The sequence below is a fragment of the Nelumbo lutea genome, chromosome 5 (assembly GCF_056320005.1).
Source record: "Nelumbo lutea isolate HS-2025 chromosome 5, American lotus-T2T, whole genome shotgun sequence".
NCBI classification, from domain to species: Eukaryota; Viridiplantae; Streptophyta; class Magnoliopsida; order Proteales; family Nelumbonaceae; genus Nelumbo; species Nelumbo lutea.
This window is the reverse complement of record NC_142688.1, coordinates 38,306,045-38,329,441: the sequence shown is the minus strand read 5'-3', so window position 1 is coordinate 38,329,441 and position 23,397 is coordinate 38,306,045. Positions and strand designations below refer to the sequence as shown.

General features: G+C 39.6%; 1 protein-coding gene across 1 annotated transcript; it reads right to left on the bottom strand.

The window, feature by feature from the left end:
- Positions 1-11,765: 11,765 nt before the first annotated feature.
- Positions 11,766-17,973, bottom strand: LOC148851814 (S-adenosyl-L-methionine-dependent methyltransferases superfamily protein). Its single transcript, XM_088946427.1, has 9 exons — positions 17,614-17,973; positions 15,612-16,667; positions 15,372-15,521; positions 13,773-14,043; positions 13,560-13,670; positions 13,283-13,457; positions 12,924-13,196; positions 12,532-12,726; positions 11,766-12,291 (listed from the first exon to the last, which is right to left on the bottom strand). Exons 2-9 carry the CDS (start codon positions 16,629-16,631, stop codon positions 12,063-12,065), a joined length of 2,424 nt encoding a protein of 807 aa, XP_088802553.1. The 5' UTR covers positions 16,632-16,667; positions 17,614-17,973; the 3' UTR covers positions 11,766-12,062.
- Between the last annotated feature and the right edge of the window lie 5,424 nt (positions 17,974-23,397).

The following is a 23,397-nucleotide window of genomic DNA, read 5'->3' as shown; positions in this document are numbered from 1 at the left end:
GAGTAAGCAGATCACCTTGGCAAAGCGGCCAGTAGCATCTCATCCAGGGCAACCTATATTACCTTGGCCTCACCAGTCTAAGGGACCTCATGTGAGGAGTGACCTCCTCGAGGACCTGTCGATCTAACTAGAGTACAGGTAGCAACCTATAAGACATGTTCGCCGACCTATTCCTTAAACTTGTTATCGAAACCAACTTCTCCGGGTAATGGCACTCAACTGTTAAGCCCGCCTACCTGCCTTATCCGCATCAAAGTTGATCGAACTAACCTTAGCCCTCTATGTAGATCGCATAATTGATCGAGAGATCCTCTCTAAACATAACGGGAGTGATTTCCTAGGAATCTGGAACCCGTTACAAGGGGCCTTCGGTTCCTTATACCTATATAAAGGCATCACAATCTTTAGAAAAGGTACATGAGATTCAGCTCTCACATTCTCTGGTTATCTAGCATTCTAGCTCTCTCTAAAACCTCTAATTCGTTAACATAAGCATCGGAGTGCCCACCCAAGATAAAGCAACCTGGCCACTCTAATAATGTCTCCCTGTAAGTCACCTAGAAAACTATACAGTTCGTCATTGTTTAGCTCGGCATCTGAGTCACCTTCCAGCAAGGAATAGTCCAGCTCGGCATCCGAGTCATCTCCCGATAGAGAGCTATCAGATCACACAACATCAGGTGTAGTGGTAGACTTATTGACATTGTAAACTTGTGACCAAGGTTTGAAACTTCTTATGGCCTACTTTAACTTTTACACCTAAGACTATGGGCATTAAGAATTAGAGTGGCATGCCAATTTCAAAATTCAAATTCAAACTTGCCTTAAATTTAAAGAGAAAGGGATGGAGTAATTAATGTAATTATAGTATTTAATGAGAGAGGGAAAGAAATTAATTAAAAGGATTAGCAATAAAAGGAAGATTAATGAGAGAGTAATTAATTTGCAATGTATCGGTACATTGTATAAGGTTACCCCATTCTGTTTCGAAGATGGTTTCCTAGAGTTGGGTATAATTGTTAGGATTTTAAGGGTTCCCATAGAGAAGATGACCTAGGAGTAGGGTGCAAACTTAGTTCGATGTCTAGGATTGCCTATCAAAGAGGACAAAGAGGAGTCGGATAAGGAGGAAGAGGAGCCATTATGGAATAGAATCTTCAAGATTTGGGTTTTGAGTGATCAAATGTTGGAATAGTTGACGAATAAAATTGGGCAACACTCGATTGAGCAAGACAGTGTTGGAGGTTCCCTTGGTCTTCACCTCTGTGCAGACTTGGTGTCAGGGTTTTGGCAAGCAAGAAATTGTTCTAAGAGGAATCTAATCATTTAGTCCTATATTACAATAGTGGGGAAGTCATAGAGCAACAATTATGAATCATGATCTCGTAGGAGAAAGCTAGCCAATGACAAAGTGGTGATCTGACAAATCAGTAGGATTTGAAGCAAGATATGAAAGTACATCTAGAGCTGAACTAATAGTTAGTTAGGAAGATCTAGCAAATCTCAAGGAGTTAACTCGCAAAAACAAGGGAAAGGGAGTGGTTATGAGTAACAAAAACTATCAGGATATGGGGAAAGTTTGGCTGCCCACTCTAGGCAGGAATTCTTTCCTAGAATGCACAGCATGATGCCATGTCCTATATTAACGATAGCCTTCTTTAAACACCATTAAGATAATTTGTTTCTTTGTCTTTGTTTTTCTTATACAAAGTCAAATTATTTTGGGGAAAATCAAAAGACCTGTGTATGCTTTTCCCTCTCCTCTCATGTCACTCTCCTCTTTGGAGTTGTTTCCCCAACTTTTCTCTCTCAAACCAAGTAGATAGAGTGTTCCCTTATCTCAAAGCAAAACACTCAGTCCCCCCTCTCTCTCATTAAGTCTATTAATTAAGAACACCCTAGTTTTTTTCTTTTTTAATCCTCTTATGTTGATTGTGTAAAAAGATTGTATTTATTCTATAAAAATAAGGTCTTTTGAAGATTGAGAAATCATCTAAACAAGTATATGTTCTTTGTAACCCAAAAAATGACAAGAGTGAAGCCTTAGTTTTTTTAAAGAGGGAATGAAGTCCAAATATTCTGGAGAGGAAACTGAAATCTGATGCGAATTTATCAAGTAGAGGGGCAGATGGTTTCAGGTGGTAAATAGTCTAGTAAGAACCATGGAAGAGAAAAAGAGGGAAAAGTCGAGGAAGTAGCTTGAAAGAGGAGGGTGAGATGAGTGGAGAGGTCAAAACCAATGGGTCTTTTGATTTTTCCCAAAATAATTTAACTTTGTATTAGAAAAAAACAAAGATAATGAAAAAAATTAACTTAATTGTACTTAAAGAATACTACAGTGGCATCATGTTCTGCATTCTAGGTAGGAATTCCTGCCTAGAGTGGGCATCCAGAGTTTTCCTAGGATATGGTGTGGGGACATAATAGGAAAAGGAAAAGTGGAATAGTAATTAGGAACATCTCGAATCTCCTTGGGTAGGTACATGACAGTCACTCAGACCATCAGAACACATAAGGCGTCAAACCAACACTACACGAACACCTGCGATGAGTCCATAACTCCTCACACATTTGCGATGAATCCATAACTCATCGCACACCTACAATGAACTCTTAACTCAGACAACCGCAATGAGTGCAAGCATGTCATAGGACAAAAGTAAATGAAAGAAGCATGTGTGTCATAAACAACGTGCGTGATAGGATGCCCCATGGAACTAAAGAGGACACGCGAGCTAAATAGTGATGTTACTCATTCCACGTCAGTTTAAGAGGGTCATGAAAGGAAGTAGCACAAATGATATGAGAACCCTTAGACAAAAGGAAAGCTCGTCCTTGAGATATCTCATAAGGCACATGGCAAAACCCTAGCAATGCTCCTTGACAACTAACACCATGAATCCGAGATTCTCTGTCCTAATGAGAATCAAATGCTTTTGACTTCTTTCTTTCGGGACCTCGGGATATCTCCCTATAAAGAAATGTCCAACTCATAACGGGGGAATCAATTCTATCACTCCATTCACCCTAGCCTTTAGCCTACCTCCTGCTCCTGGCTTTCCTCTATCCTTCAAGGAGACCCCGTACGTAGGCTCACCACCTCACTCACACCATGACAGTGAAACTGATCTAATGGTACCAATAAAGAAGATTTGGATTGGAGCGGCAAGAATGTTAGATCATGGTCAACTCGAATCTAGCCTGGTCCAAGTTGTCTCAAAACTAGGGTTGGTCACAAAAGCAGGTAGAGAGAACGAGGGTGGACCTTTTGATCTTGATGATTTGATTAATTCAGAAGGTGAAGGAGTAGAAGCAGGAGGCTACATGGAGGATGTGGTTGCTAGGGAAGAAGGTAATAGAGAAGGGATAGAGCTAGAAGAGTCTAAGCTCGAGGCAATGTCTAGGGAAAGATTGTGTAATGAGGTATGCTATGTGCCAATTGAGTTACCTTATCATTTTACTCATGCAATTGGAAATCTACCCAGTATGGTGTATGGGTTTGGTTTTGGGTCCTCTTGTAATTTTGTCTATAGTAATTGTTAGAAACATAAGGTTCAAATGTAAAATAAGCATCCCATAAAGATAATAAAAAATGAAAAAATGCCTTTAACGATAGAAAAATTGGACATGCTTTGGAAAAAATGAAAAGAAATTGGAATGATTTTCTACTATAAAAAAAGTTAAGAAGTAAAAAGGACAACATGGAAGAAAATAGAAAGGAGAAAAGTGTTTTATTCAAAAAGTTACGGAAAAACAAAGGAGAAAAAGAGTAGACCTATTCATGAAGATTTTGTTGAGGTGAAGCCATTGTGTTCCCCATAAAGGAACCACCTAGCTCCCATAAGGTATAAAAGGTAAACTTTATACATGTGTGGGGTTTGGGTCGGGGCTAGTCCTTTCCAAAGAAAATTCTATGAGGAGGTGGCTCCTTTGAGTAGGGAAAGGGTTTTGGGGAGCTTTAGGAAAATGGATTTAGGGTCCTATCCCAAAACAGGACCCATGGGCCAAATGAAGCTATTGGGCTAGAATTGTCAAGGGAATGGGTCCCCCTTAACAATTTGGGCCTTAATTGTAAAAAGAAACTGGGTTTTCTTAAAAATCAGATGAGTTGGGGTGTTGATTAATATGGATTGAGTGGTGATCCAGTTCTCTTCTAGCAGCCTAGAGTTGATCTAAAAGTTTTGTATGCTGATAAGAATTTTATTCACTCAGTTATTTGTTGAGAAGGACATGTCCCAAAATTGAACCTAGATCTATGGGGAACCAATGGGAATGGCAATTTTCCCTGTCCCTAATAGGTACCCGGGCACCCCAACCTGGTGGGGTTGAGTATGGGGAGTTCTTTGGTGGGGTTGAGGTCAGGGATGGGGCTAAAATTGAATCCCTGATTGAGTTTAGGGATGGGGGTGGGGAATGCAATCCCCGCCCCACCCCAACTCTAATTAATATATAATATTGCATATTATTTATATTTAAATAATATTATCTATATATTATTTGATTAACAAAACACTAATTAGCTTCACTAAACACCTGACCTTACACCTAAATTAGTTCACTAAACTATAAAACAAATTAACAAAAAATCAAAAACTCAAAAAGGTGTCAACACATAACACTCCAAACTCAATAGAACAGAAGTGAAGTGAGAACCTGGGTGGCCGTTGAACCCTACTTCTCTTCTACTCTTCTTCTTCGTCTTTGGTAGTTTGGTCTACTGTGACTTTCAAACTTGAGACTTCTAGTTTTCCACTCTTCAAACTTCAGGTGAGGCAACGGTCCTCTCTCTGTCTCTCTTTCTCAACTCGCAAGTCTGATTTCTAAAATCTAAAGTCTTCATAAACCTCCTCTTTGTTTTCCTGTAAAATAGGAATCTCTAGTTCTCCACCACAACCAATAGATTATAGATTTGAAGCTTCCAAGTTCCATTGGTGATTATGGTCAGTACAGCCTCATCTCCTATTTTTCTTGATTAATGTATTTCAAAGGGATAAAACTATTTGTGTTGAAACCTACTGGGAACCAATACCAAAATTTAGTGTTCAAACCTGCTAGGAATAGTACTAGTTAGGGATCTGGGTCTCCGATGGGGAACCCATCCGAATTGGGGTTGGGGTTGGAGGACCATTTCTTTCCCCGACAGGGATCAAGGACGGGGATGGGGGATGATTTGGAAATTAGGGTTAGGGATGGGGAATGTAATCCCCACCCCGATCCTGCCCCATTGTCTTTCCTAGGAACCAATGAAATCGGCCAAAATGGATTTCATAAATAGGTGGAGAACTTTAGCAGGGCTAATAAAGGATCCTTGGTTGTGTATAGGGGATCTAAACCTAGTAGGGATGATCATGGGCTAAGTCGGGCCCAAACCGGGCTTTCCATTTATGATAAGGGCTATAGCTTAGACCTGGGCCTGACCTGGCCCAGAGTTTCGGGCCTAAAACATAAGCCCTAGCTCAAATCTACACGGGCTTAGGCCAGGCTGGGCCTTTTCTAGGCCAATGTCAGCCATATATAAAACATTACATATCTATAATATTTTATATTAAATGACATAACATGCATATAAACTTATTTTATACATTATATAATATAAAATTATTACATATAATATAAATTATACATGTCATAGAAATATAAAGTTTTACCATGTTATTACCAAATCAAGAAGAGCCAAAAATATAATAGTCAGAATTAAAAATCAAAATGGTAGACGGGTCAAGCAAGTTGAGGAGATTGAAAACCTTCTAAATGACCATTTTCAAGATATCTATAAGTTCTCAAATCCAATTGGGATAGAGGAACCTATTGATTGCTTAGAAGTGAAACTAGATGAAAGTGATAGAGGCTATCTAGAGAAGGAAATATCCATGGAAGAAATCAATGAAGCCTTATTCCAAATGAATCCAAGGGAAGCCCTAGGCCCGGATGGTTATCCAAAGCTATTTTATCAAAAATACTGAAAATTTGTAGGGTTGGATGTAGAAAAAGCTGTAAAACATTTTTTTTCAAACTGGACATCTATTTAACAAGCTCAACACAGCATTCATTGCCCCAATCTCTAAGGTCAAGTATCTTGATTCTCCTTCCCAATTCAAACCTATTAGCCTTTGCAATACTATTTATAAAATTATAGAAAAAATATTGGTTAATAGAGCCAAACCTCTATTAATCAAAATAGTGAGTGTGAACCAAAGTGCCTTTACTCCTGGTAGGCTAATTTTGGATAATATTCTTATAGCCCATGAAGTTATTGACTTCACCAAGAAGACTAAGGGAAAGAAGAAAGTAGATATGAGTAAAGGTTATGATAGGGTTGATTGGGTGTTCTTAAGGCAAGTGCTTCAAAGGTTAGTCTTTGAAGAGAAATGGATTCAGTAGGTCATGGAGTGTGTAACCCCGACTTCTTACAAGGTTCTTGTAAATCGATCTCTTGGGATTACTATAAACCCTATGAGGGAATTAAGACAATGAGATCCCTTGTCCACTTATCTTTTCCTCTTTGTCTCGAAAGTGTTATCTACAAAACTGTCAAATCTTGTGGATTCTAATCAATTATCAGACATTAAAATGAATAGAGAATGCCCAGTGGTCTCACAACTAGATTTTGTAGATGATAGTTATTTGTTTGCTAGGTGATGTAACCATTTCTGGTCACGTACCATTTTTTGTGATGTATAATTTTTTTGGCTAAGTACCTTGTTATTTGACCCGGTGGTGACATGCCTTGGTGATGAGCTACTTGGTGGCGAGCTCCCTGGTGGAGAATTGCCTGGTGGCGAGCTCCCTGGTGGAGAGCTACTTGGTGACGAATTGCTTGGTGGCAAACTCCCTGGTGGAGAACTGCCTGGTGGTGAACTGCTTGGTGGTGAACTGCCTGGTGGCGAGCTCCTTAGTGGACTTGCCATTTGACCTGCTCTTAGGTAGCCTGCAACTTAGAGAATGGTGGAGCTCCCTGGTGCAGCGCAACCCGACTACCCTCTGCATGAGGTGATTTCCTCTCCTTTGTAGGTGGCGGGAGCTGAGAGACCTGCGAGAACTGAATTAGAGGACCCGGGGGTATTTTTCCGGCGGGGACTCTCCGATGCCTAAGTTATAGCATTCTGATTACAGAGAGCTTGGAGAGAAATGAGAGAACTAGAGAGCAGGGGTTACCATCCTTTTTTCCCCTCCCCCTCCCCTTTGGGGGGTGAGGTCTTTATATACCGGAGTCCTCGCAGGTTAGGTGGGTGAAAAGCCTCCAAACGGTAAGACTCGACACATCCCGTTAAAACCGGGGTACGGTGGTGAACTCCTCGAGGTCGTCAAGCTGGTGCTTGTGTCAGGCGGCCAGGTCGGCGCCTGGGCCAGGTTGTTAGGGCAGCGCTTGCGTCAGTCGGCGGGTCGATGTCTGGGCTAGGTTGTCAGGTCAGCGCCTGTGTCAGTCGGCGGGTCGGTGTCTGGGCCAGGTTGTCAAGTCGGCGCCTGTGTCAGTCGGCGGGTCGGTGTCTAGGCCAGGTTGTCATGCAGGAGATCTTCCTACGATATGCCAAACTACTCCTGTACCGAGCTACCCTACAAGTGGCAAGCTGCTCGGGGGAGCTATGCCGAACTGCTTGTGGTGAGCTCTGCCGAGCTGCCTGGCTCCTTGGTGGCGAGCTCCTTGGAGAGCTGCCTAGCTCCTTGGCGAGCTCTTTGGTGAGCTACCGAGCTCCTTGGACAGCTCCTTGGTGAGCTACCAAGCTCGCGGGGTACACCGTTATGGTTCATCAGTGGGCGTCTTATGGGCGGCTAGGTCGGCCAGATCAGATCATGTGCCAGGTCACGTAGGTCGCGCGTAGGCCGCGCCAGGCCATGCTAGGTCACGCAGGCCGCGCATAGGCCGCACCAGGCCGTGCCAGGTCGCGCGTAGGCCACGTCAAGTCGCATGCAGGCCGCCTGTAGGCCGCATGCAGGTCGCGCTAGGCCGGCCAGACCGGTGCCCGGGTGGGATACCAACTTGGTAAGTTGTTGCTTGGGTGTTTGCCTAGTTGTCACGAGATGCCACGTGTCACAATTTCACTAGAGGGCCAAATCCGTCCTCATCACTAGGGTTGACCCAATCAAAGGGCATACTCTCTTGGATGCTATTCACAACTATGAGAAGGCTTATGGTCAATAGGTAAACCTGGATAAATCAGAAATTTATTCCAGCTCTAACCTTCATTATAGGTTCCAAAAATTATTAGCCAAAACCCTAGGGAATAAAGAGGGTAGTTGAACCCTCTACATACTTGGGTCTCCATACTGCCATTGGAAGGTCCAAAAAAGCCCTCTATAATCACTTAATTGAAAGAACTGAAAACAAGACAAAGAACTGGCGAGATCTTTTGCTCTCCCAAGCTGAAGGAAATTTTACTAAAAGTTATGGTTGTTGCAATTCCTACCTAGTTGACAAATCTCTAGACGAGCTTTTGATGGAATAGTGGGGATAGAAAGAAAACTCACTACGTTAGTTGGGCCAATGCAAGTCGAAACAAGTTAGATGGGGAAGGGATTTTAGAGACCCTTACTGTTTCAACTTGGACTTGCTAGCTAAGCAGGCCTTAAAGACTTTGTACAAATGAAGACTGTCTATGGATCAAGATTATGAAGGCTAGATATCTAAAAGGAAGAAGTTTTCTCTTATCCAATATCTCTAAAAGAGGGTCATGGGGGTGGTAGAGCTTGTTGGCTGCTAGGTATGTTAATAAGGTTGGGGCATGTTGGGCTGTGAACAAGGGAGAAAATATCAAAATATGGGAGGACCCATGGCTCCCAGTCATTCCTAGGTTCAAAATTAAGGGGCCACAGCCTCAAGCTGTCAACCTAATTAAAGTCAAAGACCTTATGTCTGAGTCAAGCAGAAGTTGGAATGAAGCATCTTATTAGGAACTCCTTCCGTGAGATTTATGCCGAGAGCATTCTGAACATCCCGCTGGCTTCAGGCAAGTGGCATGACAAGCTTTTCTAAACCCCAAATAGAAATGGGCTTTTCTATGTAAAGTCAGCCTACTTTGTAGCTAAGAATCTATCCAATAACAGTCTAGTGATTCTTGGTTATGAGGAGTGCTTGAGCGATGGAAAATCACATTTGGAGAGAGCTATGGACCCTTAAAGTTGACCCAAAGGTTAAAAATTTCCTTTGTAGATGTTGGAATGCTCTAGATGTCAAAGGATATACATTAAAAAGGGATTGAGAGTTTAGGGTTATGTCTTATTTGTAATAGGGAGACCGAAACAATTCTTCATGCTCTTTTTTTTTTTTTCTGTGAACATGCAAAAGCTCTTTGCTTTGCCAGCATTCTGAATGTCAAAACAGAAGATTTTGTATCTCATTCCTCTTTCAAAGATTAGTTTGGATGGTGGGTAGACAAGGCAAAATCCCAAGGTGAAAGGAAAAAGATTATATCCTCCATTTGTCTACTTTTATCCTCTGGGCAATTTGGAAATGTAGGAATGAATTTATCTTTGAAAATGTCACTTTGTGTTACTCTTGCTTGTTTCAACAGGATGATAAGGGAGAGGAGCCTGATTTCACCACAAGGATGGTGGTCTTTTTCCCATGCAATTAGTGCCAAGGAAAGCTCTACTTTTTGGCAACCCCCTCCTTCTGGTACAATCAAAATTAACACGGATGGCAGTTTCTTCCATGAAGGTAGGGCTTGGTTTGGTGTAATTGCAAGGGACCATACCGGTACAGTGGTTGTAAATTACTTTGTAAAGATGAAAGGCAGTTCCCCCATCCAAACGGAAGCTTTTGCTATTCTCCAAGATTTAAAGCTAATTTTTACGTTATAGGGGTACCACCTCTTTTGTGATCGAGAGTGATTGTTTAAGCCTAGTTAAGGCTATTAATCAAGGAAGTGCTTACGGGAATAGGAATTGTGTTTCTTGTCAAGGATATTGTAAATTTTGCAAAAGACGAGGGTTCTCTTCTCCATTGTAAATGGGGAAGCAAACTCTTTTGCCCATAGCTTGGCGGCTAAGGGCATTAGTGATGAATGTGCTTTTGTTGGGGCTTGCCCATAGTGGGTCTGAGAGTTAACCCAAAAGAACTTTGTAAATGTAGGTTCTCTCTAAATTTCCATTTACTAAAAAAAATGGTCATTTATCCTATAGTTTCATGGATTTACTAAAACCTACCATATAGTTTGTGTTTTACTAAATCCCCTATAGGGAAGCAACTCTGTTGCCCATATCTTGGCAGCTGAGCGCATTGGTGATGAATGTGCTTTTGTTGAGGCTTGCCCATAGTGGAAAGTTAACCCGAAAGAACTTTGTAAATGTAGGTTCTCTCTAAATTTCCCTTTACTAAAAAAATGGTCATTTACCCTATAGTTTCATGGATTTACTAAAACTTACCCTATAGTTTGTGTTTTATTAAATCCCCTATAGTTTTCAATCAATTTACTTAATCAACCTTCCATTAGATGAAAGTGGAAAATGATAGTTTGAACACTAAAATCCACTAAAATAGATTTAATCAAAATAAACAAAAAACAAAATTGTTATTTTTGCCCCTAGTAAAACATGGACAATCACTATTTTTCTCTAATTGGCCAATTTTGTTTTCTATACAAAAGAAGAAAAAAAAAAGAAAAAAACGTTAGGAATACTTTTGAAATAAACAACCATGGATCCATACCCTTGAACATCTTCCACTCAGTTTAGGGGTACTTTTGGAATAAACAACCATGGGTTTATACCCTTAAACATTTTCAACTTAGTTTGGGTGGTCATGCTACTATTTTTATATGGCAAAACAAATAGTTTTCAATGAAAAGATTGATTAAGTAAATCAATTGCTAACTATAAGGGTGTTTTAGTAAAATGGATAGGTTTAAATAAATCTATGAAACTATAGGGGGCATTTTAGTAAATAACCTGAAAACAGATAGGGTTGGGTAGTTGATACTTAAAGCACAAGTTGGATCTGCTGCTCACACTACTGTGTATTGCAGGCATGGTTTTCAAAATTAGACCAGACTAGACAGTCAAACCGAAAAAACTGAGAACCGGTTACTTCCATTTTACCCCAGAACCATCAATTTGGCCAAAAACCATTGATTTGGTCAGAAAACCATTAGCCCAGATGGTTGAACCGTTCAAACCGTCTAATGGTTTTTGGCCGTTTTAATTTTTGTCAGAATGGACAGTATTCGATTTAAATGATCGGACCATTTGACCCAGGAACCAGACCCTCAACGATTCGTTATCCAGTTCGGTTTTAAAAACCTTATTGTGGGCGTAAATGCGTAACCAACCAATTTCAACACTGGTACGCCCGTAAGCTGTAACACAGCAGCGGTGCGAGCAGGCAAACTTGACAAAATCATCATAAAGAACTAATTAGGGTATTAATTATGGTTTTTTGCACCTGAAGCGATTGGCTTGATCTCTCGAAGAATAACTTCTATCAGACTGATGATCGAATCTTATTATCAAATTCACTGGTGTGCTACCATTTGCAACTCACCATTCCGTTTTTTTTTCTTTTTCTGCTTTTTTATGTAAAACTACAGAACTAGAACGTAGAACTGTGGTCCTGAATCCTGACAAAATATAGGCAAATCCAATTCTGTTCAAACCCTTTTTTCTTGCAATTCTATTCAAACTTAGGATTATATAGTCCATGCGACAATATTGCACTGCCTTGTTTCCTTGACAGAATAGAATGAACAAAAATCCCGTGTAAAATGGTTACCCAATCCAAGACATAAAACATGAATAAGCAAATCATGTTTGAACGTAAACAAACTAAGAGCTTTTACACTTTCAAGAATGCATTGATTCCAATCGGTATCTCATAATATGACTTTACAGTCAAAATTCAGGACATCCCCTCTGAAAGATATTAAAAAAAATAGAAGAAACAAGGAGGAGAGGAATTAGAGGGACCAACTGAAATGATACATGATCTAGGATAAAAATCTAAAATTACATTTATCACAAATTGAAATTGGGTACCAAGCAACGCTACTAAAAGAATATCTACTATAGGAATCTTCTATCTTCGCAATGACTAAGTTTGAAAACAATGGTTGAAGGACATTACAATGCTCTCAGGCAATAGCATATGAGATTGTCTCTTGCTCTGTTGGCCGCCAAACGGTCTTTTGGAGACACAACAATCCCTCGTTATCCTGTGAGTAGGTCATGCGGATCTCCCACTGCAAAGATCTCGCCATGTTTGACAACTCACCAATGGTCTCAACATTGTCTCGTACAATCAGCTTTCCTTCTGGCCTCAGTATTCGATCCACCTCTGCTACCACTGCCACCAAGTTGCACCTGCAGAACAGATAGTCTTATTGGATGAATGAATGAATGCCACAATTAACAACTGGAATCATATGGAATACCCTTCATTGAGGCTTTAGCCCATATGCTGTGTGTTTGGTTTGATAGAAAATAAGTTCCTTAAGAACTTCCACTTAACTTTCTGTTTCGCTCACGTTTTCTATCAAACCAAAGATAGACTTTTGAGGAAAAAAGACATGGAGAGGAAAAAAGACATGGAATGTAAAGAACCTCTTTTTGAGTTTGGAGAAGAGATGATCTGCATGGAGAAGGTCATAAGATCTTGGGTAGGTGCTGAATGATTCACACCAATCATGATATATCCCAAATAGACCCCGTTCATAAATTATGGGAAGTGTGTCGGGTGAATCAATTGGGACGACATTCATGACCCACACCTTCAAGTCTTTAAGAGCTGCAGCAAAACTGTAAGAAAGTGGAAGCAAACTGTAAGTTTTCAACTGCAAAATCCAGCAAATAGAACTAGAAAGAAACATTGGTGTTTGTTGTTTAAGGAGGAAGTTGCCTTAAGTTTACCAAGTAGCCTACAGAAAGGCCCACAAAAGGACACTAATCACACAGGACTGAATGTAGCTAAAAGAGTAAAAGGTAATTTTGCTTACCCGCCGTATACAGATCTCATGTCCATGACATTTCTGATAGATGACCAGTTGATGCCCATTCCTTTCAGATATGACTTGGTCACAACACGTTTCCAGTGCTCATAGTCTGCTGCAAAATCATCTGGTGCTGGCTTGCCATAGACACCAGTCTGAGAACTCTTCAACCAGTAAGGAGGTTTCTCAAGTCTTTCTGGCCACTGCTCTGGCCATTGAGACCCGCGATCTGAAATATCCATTGGTACCCTGTGCATACATGCCTCCAACGGCACACTCCTAGGCACAAAACATGTACACATATAAAGACCATAATACAGGTCAGTGAAAACGAGTTAAATCTACTTGGGTAAAGGAAAAGATACCAAGCTGCATTTGCATCATCAGATTCTTGGCAGAGTGGAGGCTCATTCTGTGGCCTCTTGTCATAGCACACATTGGAAGTAGGCTTCCTATATATTGCAGCACCTACACCATTCACCGTGTCCTTTTTAATTGTAACCAACTCCCAGCACATTGACTTCGTCATTGCAGACATGGCTGTCATTAACATCCATGAAAAAAGCAAAGCTGTTAGACCCAATTCATAAGTTTGTCAGACACCAGGACAAGTATATGGAATAGTCAAAGAAAATACTCTACCTTTCCAGATCTGAACATCTTCTTCCAGTTTTTGGTAAACTGGAGTAGCAGACCAAACAAAGTAACCACCAGGTCGCAAAACACGATTCAGCTCTAAGAGAAGTTTGCCACCTGCATATTTTTTTCTTGCAATAAGTGCCCCCAACAGAAGAGGAATAAGCACAAAACCAAGACACTAGGTTAACACTCAACAGATTGTAAAATAGAAAATACCTTCAATGTGCCAGGGCACCCTACAGCGTGCACAGTGGACAACATCAAACACTCTACCAGGAAAGGGTAGTCTTTTGGTGCCCATCACAGCTGAAATGGCAGGGATACCCCTTTCTAGAGCAAATTGCACCTGTGCTTCATGTTCATCCTTGGGAGCAAATGACATGGCAAGGACATCCCTTTCAAAGAGAAATCCCCCAAAGCTCGCCACTCCACACCCAACGTCCAATATCACACGTGTGCGTTTCCCCCATGCAATGTCAGGCAGAGACTGCAGTGGCAATTACACATATCCATGTTAAGTCAAAAAGGTAAAAGGGAGGAATGCAAGAAAATGTCAACCTGAAATTCACTAATCATCAGTATCTTCGTGTTTGGGCTGTGGTACATTGCTAGAGTGGTAGGGGAAAAGCTATCAAATAAAAACATGTTCCTAGGAAAGGGGTGCATGCACACACAAAAATAGATAAGAGAAATAAGTGAACATTACATGCAGAAGAGATTGATCTTGTGGATGGGCCTAAATTGTCCCATAGAATACTTTTGTGATGAACTGATCACTGTAAAATTGTAATGGAGTTTCACTTTGCCACAACCTATTTTAGTTAGAAGGTAAACAGGCATTACTCCCTATAAGAAGATAGTAGACAAGGGAAGAGGAAACAAGAATTGTATGCACGGGAAGATAATTGGTTTTCTTTGAGGAAAAACCGGAAAACGTCCACCCAAGCACAAATATGATTTACAAGCAAGAAAGATGGTTCTATTCATTCACAACTTCGCATTTTATACACTCCTGGGACTCCAAGCATTGACATATTACTATAGCTGCCAATAACTCCCCCACATGATGTCACATTTATTCTCCTGCATAATAGTAACAAGTCCCCTGAATAATAGTATCCGTGACTGTCACACCTGATCAAACTCATTTACTCGGATCAAAGTAACATCCCACTACCCAATAACTGACTCATAAGAATCCTAACAGTCTTATTAATGATACCTGTAACAGTGAGTGAGAATCCAACATTGAAATGATAATAACAATTAAAAAACACTTATAGTTATGTCTGACAATTCAATTTATGACCCAAAGAGGCATTTCCCCAATTATGCACAATGGCAGGAAGGCATGCACATACATATGTCTAGATTGATAAACAAATAGAGATGGAGAGGGAGGAGAAAACTTTGCTTTCCACGTTCAACAGCCTAAGCTGTCAATAGGGCTCTCCCTGTGTGACAGGTAAGTTCACCTGGAAATACATCCAGCATCAATACTGTTACAACTTACAAGGTGGCTGTGTGAACTAAAATGTCATGCAGGTGGCTGTGAACTAAAATGTCGAATTTAGATAGCCAACTTTTTTTCCAAGAGGGAGGGATGAGGGATAAAGAAATAAATATACACGACACAACAAAAAAGCGTAGCTCTTGATAAAGCAAAATGGCAGAACAGGTTTCACAAAACCAACCCCAAAAAATTGGGCCTAAGGCTGAAATGAGTTGAATAGTATCATAGTAGAGGGAGGGCAATAATAATATAGTAGAAGAACAAATAATGCAATTCAACAGTAAAAGACAGATAGTACCCACCTCCTGAATGAAATCAATGTAATGAAGAGCACCATGCTTGAACTGAGTTCCACCACCAGGGAAAGTAAGATACTCGCCAGTAACTTTGACCCAGTTTTGGTGTCCCTTTACCTCTGCAAGCTTGGTGTGGGGAACATTGTAGTACCATATCTGCAGGAGATAACCAATTAAGAGATCCGGATTAAAGCAGCACTGATGAAAATGATTGTGCATTCAATATTAAGCAAATAGATGGTATACCTTTTCCCTGCTCTTAGGCCATTTAATTGGGATCTTGTATCCTTCAGGTAGAGAAACAAGACAAGTGGGGGCCTCTTCAGGGCAATGCCTTTCTCGATGTTCATAGTGCTTGGTACTTGGGAGCTTCCTAATAGCTTGCAAATTATCAAGACAAGGGATGTAATCTGGCCCAGCAGTGACGTTACAAAGCTTCCAGCTGTACTCCTTCTTGTCCTTAGATTTTTGTGTTTCCTTTTCATTCTTCGACTCCACTGCTTGAGTTGAGAATGCCCCATTTTCAGTAGTTGTCTCATTAAGAATCTCAGACTGGGACCCAGCAGGAAATACCTCACTTGGGACCTGGCCATCCTTCTTATTTTCATTCAAGCTCTGCTCCTCCTCTTGATCTTGCTTTGTCTTCTCCTCTATATTGCTCTCAACTTTGTCCTCTTGCTTTGTTTCTTCTGATCTCTCCTCAACTTTGTCCTCTGAATCTTTCTTCTCACCTGAGCTCTCCTCAGATTCTGTCTGCTCGCCTTCACTACCTTCCGTTTTTGTTTCTTCGCTTTCTGAATTTGGCTCTTCCTTTTTGGATTCCTCGACATCCATCTTCCCATCCCCGTCATTTTCATTTTCTGTTTTGGACTTCTCTTCAGTCTTCTTATCATCATTCTCCTCAGGCTTTTCTTCCTGCTTTTCCTCAATTTCAATTGTTTGCTCAGGTGTATTTTGATTCTCCTGCTCATCAGATTTGCTGTCATCCTGAAAAGTGCTGGTGCTGCTGTCCCCTTTCATTGCATCTTCAGGTAAATCACCAGGACTATCCTCAAATTGGCGAGAACCACTCTCAGTCACTTGTTTTACTTCAGTGTTGGTATCTTGAGAAGACGTGTCTACCCTTTGAACAGGAACTACAGATGATGATGTCATCATCCAAACCCCAACCAAGCAAAGAGCAACAAACACGATGATTGTCACAGTTGAACAGTAGGAAGATGATGACCTCCTACTGTCCGCTCTGGCATTTTTCCCAAATGCCATCTTTGTTACTCACAAAAATCCTTTGAATCTCTACACCTGAAGGCAGAGCAAAATCAGAAAATCAGGCACCAAACCAAAGATAAGTACTCCAACTTAAAATCTAATAAAAGTTGTAGAATCACCAGATAAAAGAAATTTCTTAGTAGTACGAAAACCAGCACAAATGCATGATTAGAGATGGAGATCTAATCCAGAATAGATATCATTAGACCACTAGATCCACAAGAACAAAATAATTACAGAAGTAATAAATCACCACTGGAACCTAACTACTGAAACAAAAACAGTATAAAATTATCTTCCAACTTGAATTCAGAAATTAGAACTTCAAGTTGTTTGGGACAGAGAAACCGAACACTAAGGAGTACCAAAAAGACTAACAACGGCAACAAGACAACAACTACTGGTAGAGAAAACTTCAAATAACTGTATAATTACAAATTACACGAGACCACTAAAAAACCAAATATAAAAGGTTAGTTCATACTTCACAATGTAGAAAACTCTAACTTTTGACTCCAAAAAAAAGGATATTCGAACCAAGAACTAGCTGAAGCGAATCGAATCAGTCCAGATCTACATCATATCCCCACAATAACACATAGAGGGCCGAAAAAAAAAAAAAAAAAAAAAAAAAAAACCAGAAAAGTTCATAGACGAAATCAACTAAAGCCCACACTAACATAAAAGAGAGCGCATTATACACGTTCTCCAGCTAAAAGAAATAAAGCTACCACAGAACGCAAATGAAACACACCGAACTACACTAGATCCGCCTCAAGATCCCGTGCAATTATAAGATTTCGACCTCTTCGTCTAATAAATGAGAAAACCCTAAGATCTTCAGCTCAGAAGCAATAAAACAAATATGAATAGCTAAAACTCAAGCACTGAGAATCTCAACATGATCTAGCTGACAAAGATGAAATTAGACAACATTGTATTGCAAGATCTGCTGAACTAGCCCTAAAAATCCAAGTACCTTGCTTCTCCGGAGAAAAATCGCCACGGATCTAAAAGAATTATCGCGTCCTTCGCCTTCTCTCTTTCTGTGAAGAGAGGAAGACGCTGGGCGTCGGTGAAGAGAATACGAGCTGTAAGAGAGAGAGCGACAGTGGATATAAGGGAGTCGAGTGTACTTTTTTATCCACTTTATTACCGCTGGAAAGAGGAGATAAAATGATAAAATTTGCTGAACGTAACTGTTCAGCAGACTATGCAACGAAATAACAACACTGCACAATCCACACCGGTCATAAAATAGATGAGCCCACAAGCCACAAGTCCCACAACCATTAAGCTCCCAGCATGGCCCTATCTATGGTGGCGACGAGCATACCACCGCCCATATATTAGAAACATTTTGTTATGAATGAAAGGAAATATTTGCAATGTTTAGCTGTAATGTCACATAGGTGGAGGTTGGGGTAAAAACTAAAAAAAAAACGTGTCCCACCCTGATACCAACATGATCCATATCCACACATCTACGAGAAATGGCTGGGACCTATTATATCTTAGATGTGCGAACATAGATCAATGTTGGAGCGGATTTTTTTTGTTGGAAGCAGATCCAGAATTGGAGCAAAGGAGAGTATGAGTTGGGATTTCCTCCCAACAGTAACTGTCCCAATATGTTCAACATTATCTGTCTTCACACTTCTTACCATAAGATAGCATGCATGAGATGTTGGAACGTGTGTAGAGCAAGGTTTTAAAAACCGGATCGGACATGAAACCGTTTTGGAGATCGGTCATTGAATTGAACGGTTCAATCGTCTCATTCGAATGGATAGTTTATTAAAAATAAAAAATAAATAAAAAGGTTAAAACTGTTATATGGGTTGATAAGTCAACTGTTCGACCTTTTAGGTTAAAACCTGTTGCCTGACCGATTCTTGGATCAATTGGTCCGATTGTCCGATTTTCAAAACCATGATCTAGAGTAGTTTTAGATTCATGGGTAATGGCGAAAAGCATATAACACTTGGGATTTACTACCCACAAATTGTTTTCACATCATCTCCTTATAGAACACCATCCCACTGAATTGAGAACATCTCCCGTAAAAAACACATTAGGGATCTACTACTCATAAGTTGTTCCCACATCTCTACCCATATCATACCACCGCCATGTACAGAGAACATCTCCCCATGAATGAGAAGAGAGATATTTTCAATGCATAGCCGTAATATCTCATGGGTAAGGATGTAGTAACAATTCGTGGGTAACTATAATGTCCCATGGGGAATGTGGGAAGAGTTTGTAGAAGAAATTCACACCCTGACATAGTGCGATTTGAGTGAACTAGCATCTGAGTGAAGAACAATACAAAGAGTTAATATTTTTTTGTTGAATTATATTAATAATTAATAATTAGATAAAAATGCCTAAGCAATTTCAAACCAAAAACTTGAGGGCAATTTAATCATAATAAACTAGTAATAATTTAAAATATTTATAACTTATATAGGAGAATATGCATATTAAATTGTTCACCATATATGAAAATATGAATATATGATTATGATATGGTATTTAGATTTAACTTTTATAACCTAGAGGGAATCCAAAGTAAGTATTATATTTATATGATAGATTATTAATTATTAATAATTCAATGAAAGCATGCATTTTCCATTCTAATAAATCAGCATAGAAAAACAATCGAGACTCAAATCCCTTTTCTTAATAAAAAAAAATCCCAAATTTTACATTACCCCTAAGCCACCCTTCCTAATCAATATCTTCCCCCATCTCGCTTAATTTTATTCATGGCTTTAGCATTGTGAAATGATAGTTTGCATCCCCGATTCTCTAGCATTATTCAAACTATTAAAACAAAAAAGAGGTAGCCAAATAGATTGAAGGGAACCGTTTTCAATCTGGTTTTCTTCCTTTATCATAGAAAAGAAAATTTTTGTTTTGGGGTTCAAATTGTCTTGGTGATTGATTCTAAATAATGTAGATCCAAGCAGGAGTGTTCATTCGGTTAGTTCAGTTAATAAATAATATTAGGTTCAGTTCAATTGATTTTGAAAAAGTAGGAACAAGGCCAATGCAGATTTCTGATTTTCACTGCAGATTTATAAATATTCTAAATGTTAACAACCCATACTTTATGCATCAATGCTTGACCATGAATTTGCATTAATTCTGAACTGACACCTACTCCAACAGATCTAAACTGTCATTCTCCCTTGATTTTTTTTGTCAAACCTAACTAAAAATTGAAAACAATAATTTGTAAAAATTAAAAGCAAACCAAATCTATTTGTCCAATTTTCTTTTCAGTTTGACATTAGAATTTGAACCAATTTGCGTTTGAGATGTTCCCAAATAGAGCTTGAGTGGGGGTACACTGCCCAGAGAACCAATACTAACTCAATTTGAACACCCCTCGATCTAAATGTTGAACAATAATTTTTAGCTTTTATGACAGATTAACATTTAACAGCATAATTGGGATTTGCTACTCGCGGAGAGCATCTCACACTGATCTCAACAGCCACATCCCACCCTCTACTCAAAACATCTCATTACAAACAAGGACATGTTCGTGATGTGTGGACGGGACATGCTGTCAAGTCGGTGTAAAAAGAAGATCCGGACTCTTAACAACCTGACATGAATAACTACGAGACTGTACATTCCAAGTGCTTTTACAACACTCTACCAAAAAACTTCGACACTGCACGTGTGGGTCTTATTTTTGTAATATGTTTCAATCTAGGAGTTGAGTATACGGATCTCGGATGGGCTCCTTTCAAAGTATATCCTATATGTGCTCTATACTTGCTGCAAATTGCATACCTATGCGGAACCCTGCTATGTTTATGTGGATCCTCATCCACCATTGCTTAGTTGCTTTCTTCTGGGACCCAATGATGTTGTTAAGCCATCATATGCTTGAATGATTAATTAGGGACTAGAAAGGCTGATCAGTGATGCACATGGCTATTGTCCTGGGATGAAGCTTAATCGTAAGAGTACTCACAAAATTGCATCGTGAGGTCCATGTGAGGACTAATTTTGTGAGAGCAAATCCGAACTCTAAATTAGAGATCTTGGATGGATTGCTATAATCAGCGGTCGGTGAGACATGCCACATGGAGCATCTTTAATTCTTTATATTTATGGATAATTAATTAGTTTGAGAACAAAGGTTGATAAAATCAGGATTCCATATTTCCATGCTTCACCTTTTTCACGTTATCTAACCAATTGAAGAACTCCTCAAGTCCTGATGCAGAGGAGTCGCGATGTGCCGGTTGCCTATTAATGGCAAATAGGAGAGTGCCCTGTACGTTGTATTTATGCCGTAGCCTGTCCTTATAAAATTGGGAGCGCGTCTCACACTGACAGACTTACAGGTATCGTGCATTGGGAATCTTCCATGAATTATCATAGAGATGTTTCCGATCCATAATGAGATATGTGCCTGTAAAGTCGGTGTGAGGAGCAGATACGTCTCGTGACTCGTCCTTGCAGGCTTTGAGTTTGAGGAGGTGTTTTCTTATTGAATAACCAATGATGCAGCAAATCAGAAGTGCATTGGTGAATAACCAAAGACTTAATAACGTTTTTTTTTTTTACAAACACACTTAAACATGCATATCATATATATGATGGATCATGCTATCATGATGATGTGTGCAGACACGCATAATATTGGAAGCAAGTTGGGACAGTTTTGTAAGAAGACCCCTGTTTCAATTGACATAAAAGAAGTGAAAAGTACCAGCTGGCTATCCATACTATTCACAACCTTTGCAGCTAATGCAATGCTAATGTTTCCCCATGAATAAGAATATTTGTACACGCGAATATGTTCCAGAATGGTCTCCAGCTGCTGGTTGCAGTGTTGACATGGGATGGCATCTTACAAAATTGGGGACGGATTATTTCTGAATAGTTTGGATTTGGTATAGACAAGATGCTATGTACATGGCAAATCTGGGTAAGTGTAGCCACGTAGGTAGCAAAATTGCTCTTACTTCATTTACTAGTATAAAAAAATAAGTAAATTAGAGAAATTAGTTTGTCATTTAATTTTAGGCAAAATTTATTGTGTAAAAATTGGTACAAGCCAAAAAATTTAGATTTATATATCATATATGATTAATACTTAATTGCATATGCTCTTATAGTATGAAACAAAAATACAGTCTAAATAATAAAGTGGGATATCATACTTGATTGATAAATGTTAGCGCTGTTAAAATTTTTAATGTGATTGCTAAATACACAAGCTTTTTGGTAAATATTCATTTCTACGTCATAATAAAACTTTTAATTTTATGAGCAAATTGTATTTAAAAGAAGAATTAATTGTAACATTATTAAATGATATAGCGCCAATATTTAATCCATTGCTTACTTTGGGACAAAATTCAAATATTATATTTATGAAAGGAGTCAAACATAAAACAAATATTTTAATACTTGGACCAGAGTAAAACCCGGGATGTTCTTTGGGCCCCGGTATTTTGGTTAATCAGGCAATATGCCAATCCAACCTCATTTAACCGGGACCAAAAAAAAGACTCTCGGTTCTCAATTTTACAGTCTGACCGTCTGATCCGGATTCCGAGCCAAGTCTTAAAATATCGACAAAACTATCAAATAAAATAGACGAAATAGTGTGGAAGAATCAGAATGCAACTAATTCCCGGAAGGGTGAAGGGTAATTTTCGTAATAAGAATATTCATTGTCTGGAAAGGAAAGTGGAGACAAAGGGGAGAGTCGGTGGTCGTCGGTGGAGAAAAGAAAATTGCAATTGGCCGGGCAACGCGCTAGTATGATGCAATAGGAATGAACACCGACAATCAAATTTCTCGTCTCCCTCTCTGTTTCTCGGTGGGACATGCATCTTTGGCGTTTGTTAGACGACCGTGGAGATCAGACGGCGACGACACTATTTGTGGTCTGTGGGGCCAAAAAAATATGCTATTGGTATTGGAGATCCGGCAAAATGTAATGGTGAGAAGTAAACTGATAACACTCAAGATTGAGATGCAATGAATTGGAATTGTATGGTGCAATGTAATAATGTGGAACCCAAATAAAACAGTCTTTATCACCAATTGCCTGTTTTGATGACGGGTGATTGTTGGGACTAATCTGAACCATTCCCCAATGAGAGAAATGGGCCCACCTAAGGATAGGATTGACCACACTCATTGTAGGCTGGGGGAGAAATAATGAATTGAGAAGTGGGAAATCAAGTACTCAAGGAGTGTGTATAGTACTATTTCTACAATGATGTTTGAACCGAAATTAGGTGAGTAGAGGATTGTTGTGGCTTGTGGGTTTGGTGGTCGAGCACATATGAAGGGAAGGAGATAGATTTGATGTTATGTGCATAAAGAAAGACTCGTTGAGATATGACGCCTTGAGCAACATAAGCTGACAAGGGCCGTGGAGCTACAAATATATATTTATATTGTAATGAAATCAGAAATATATGCATGAGCTCAGCTCAATCAACAAGCAAGCCGAATACAAATGTGTTCAGTGCAAATACAATTATGCACAGTTCTCGGAAAATCTGTGTGGTCAGGCTATCCAAGTTGAAGATAAAGCAGCAATATTGTATTACATTGTGATGAATTGTTCCACCACTCCGAGAGTTTGGATTTTGTCCTTACAAAATCTGTTTTTACACTGTTTTAGAGTTCTTGCAGTCGCAATGGAAATACCTTTGTATTTGTATGTTTTTTATCATCAAGAGATATTCCTAATGCACGATTGTAAATGGAC

Coding starts and splice junctions, on each gene's coding strand:
- LOC148851814 (XM_088946427.1), bottom strand. CDS start 16,631: ATGGCATTTGGGAAAAATGCCAGAGCGGACAGTAGGAGGTCATCATCT. Junction 14,044..15,371: donor ACATTGATTTCATTCAGGAG/GTGGGTACTATC, acceptor TTGCCACTGCAG/TCTCTGCCTGACATTGCATG. Junction 13,197..13,282: donor GATGATGCAAATGCAGCTTG/GTATCTTTTCCT, acceptor TTTTGTGCCTAG/GAGTGTGCCGTTGGAGGCAT.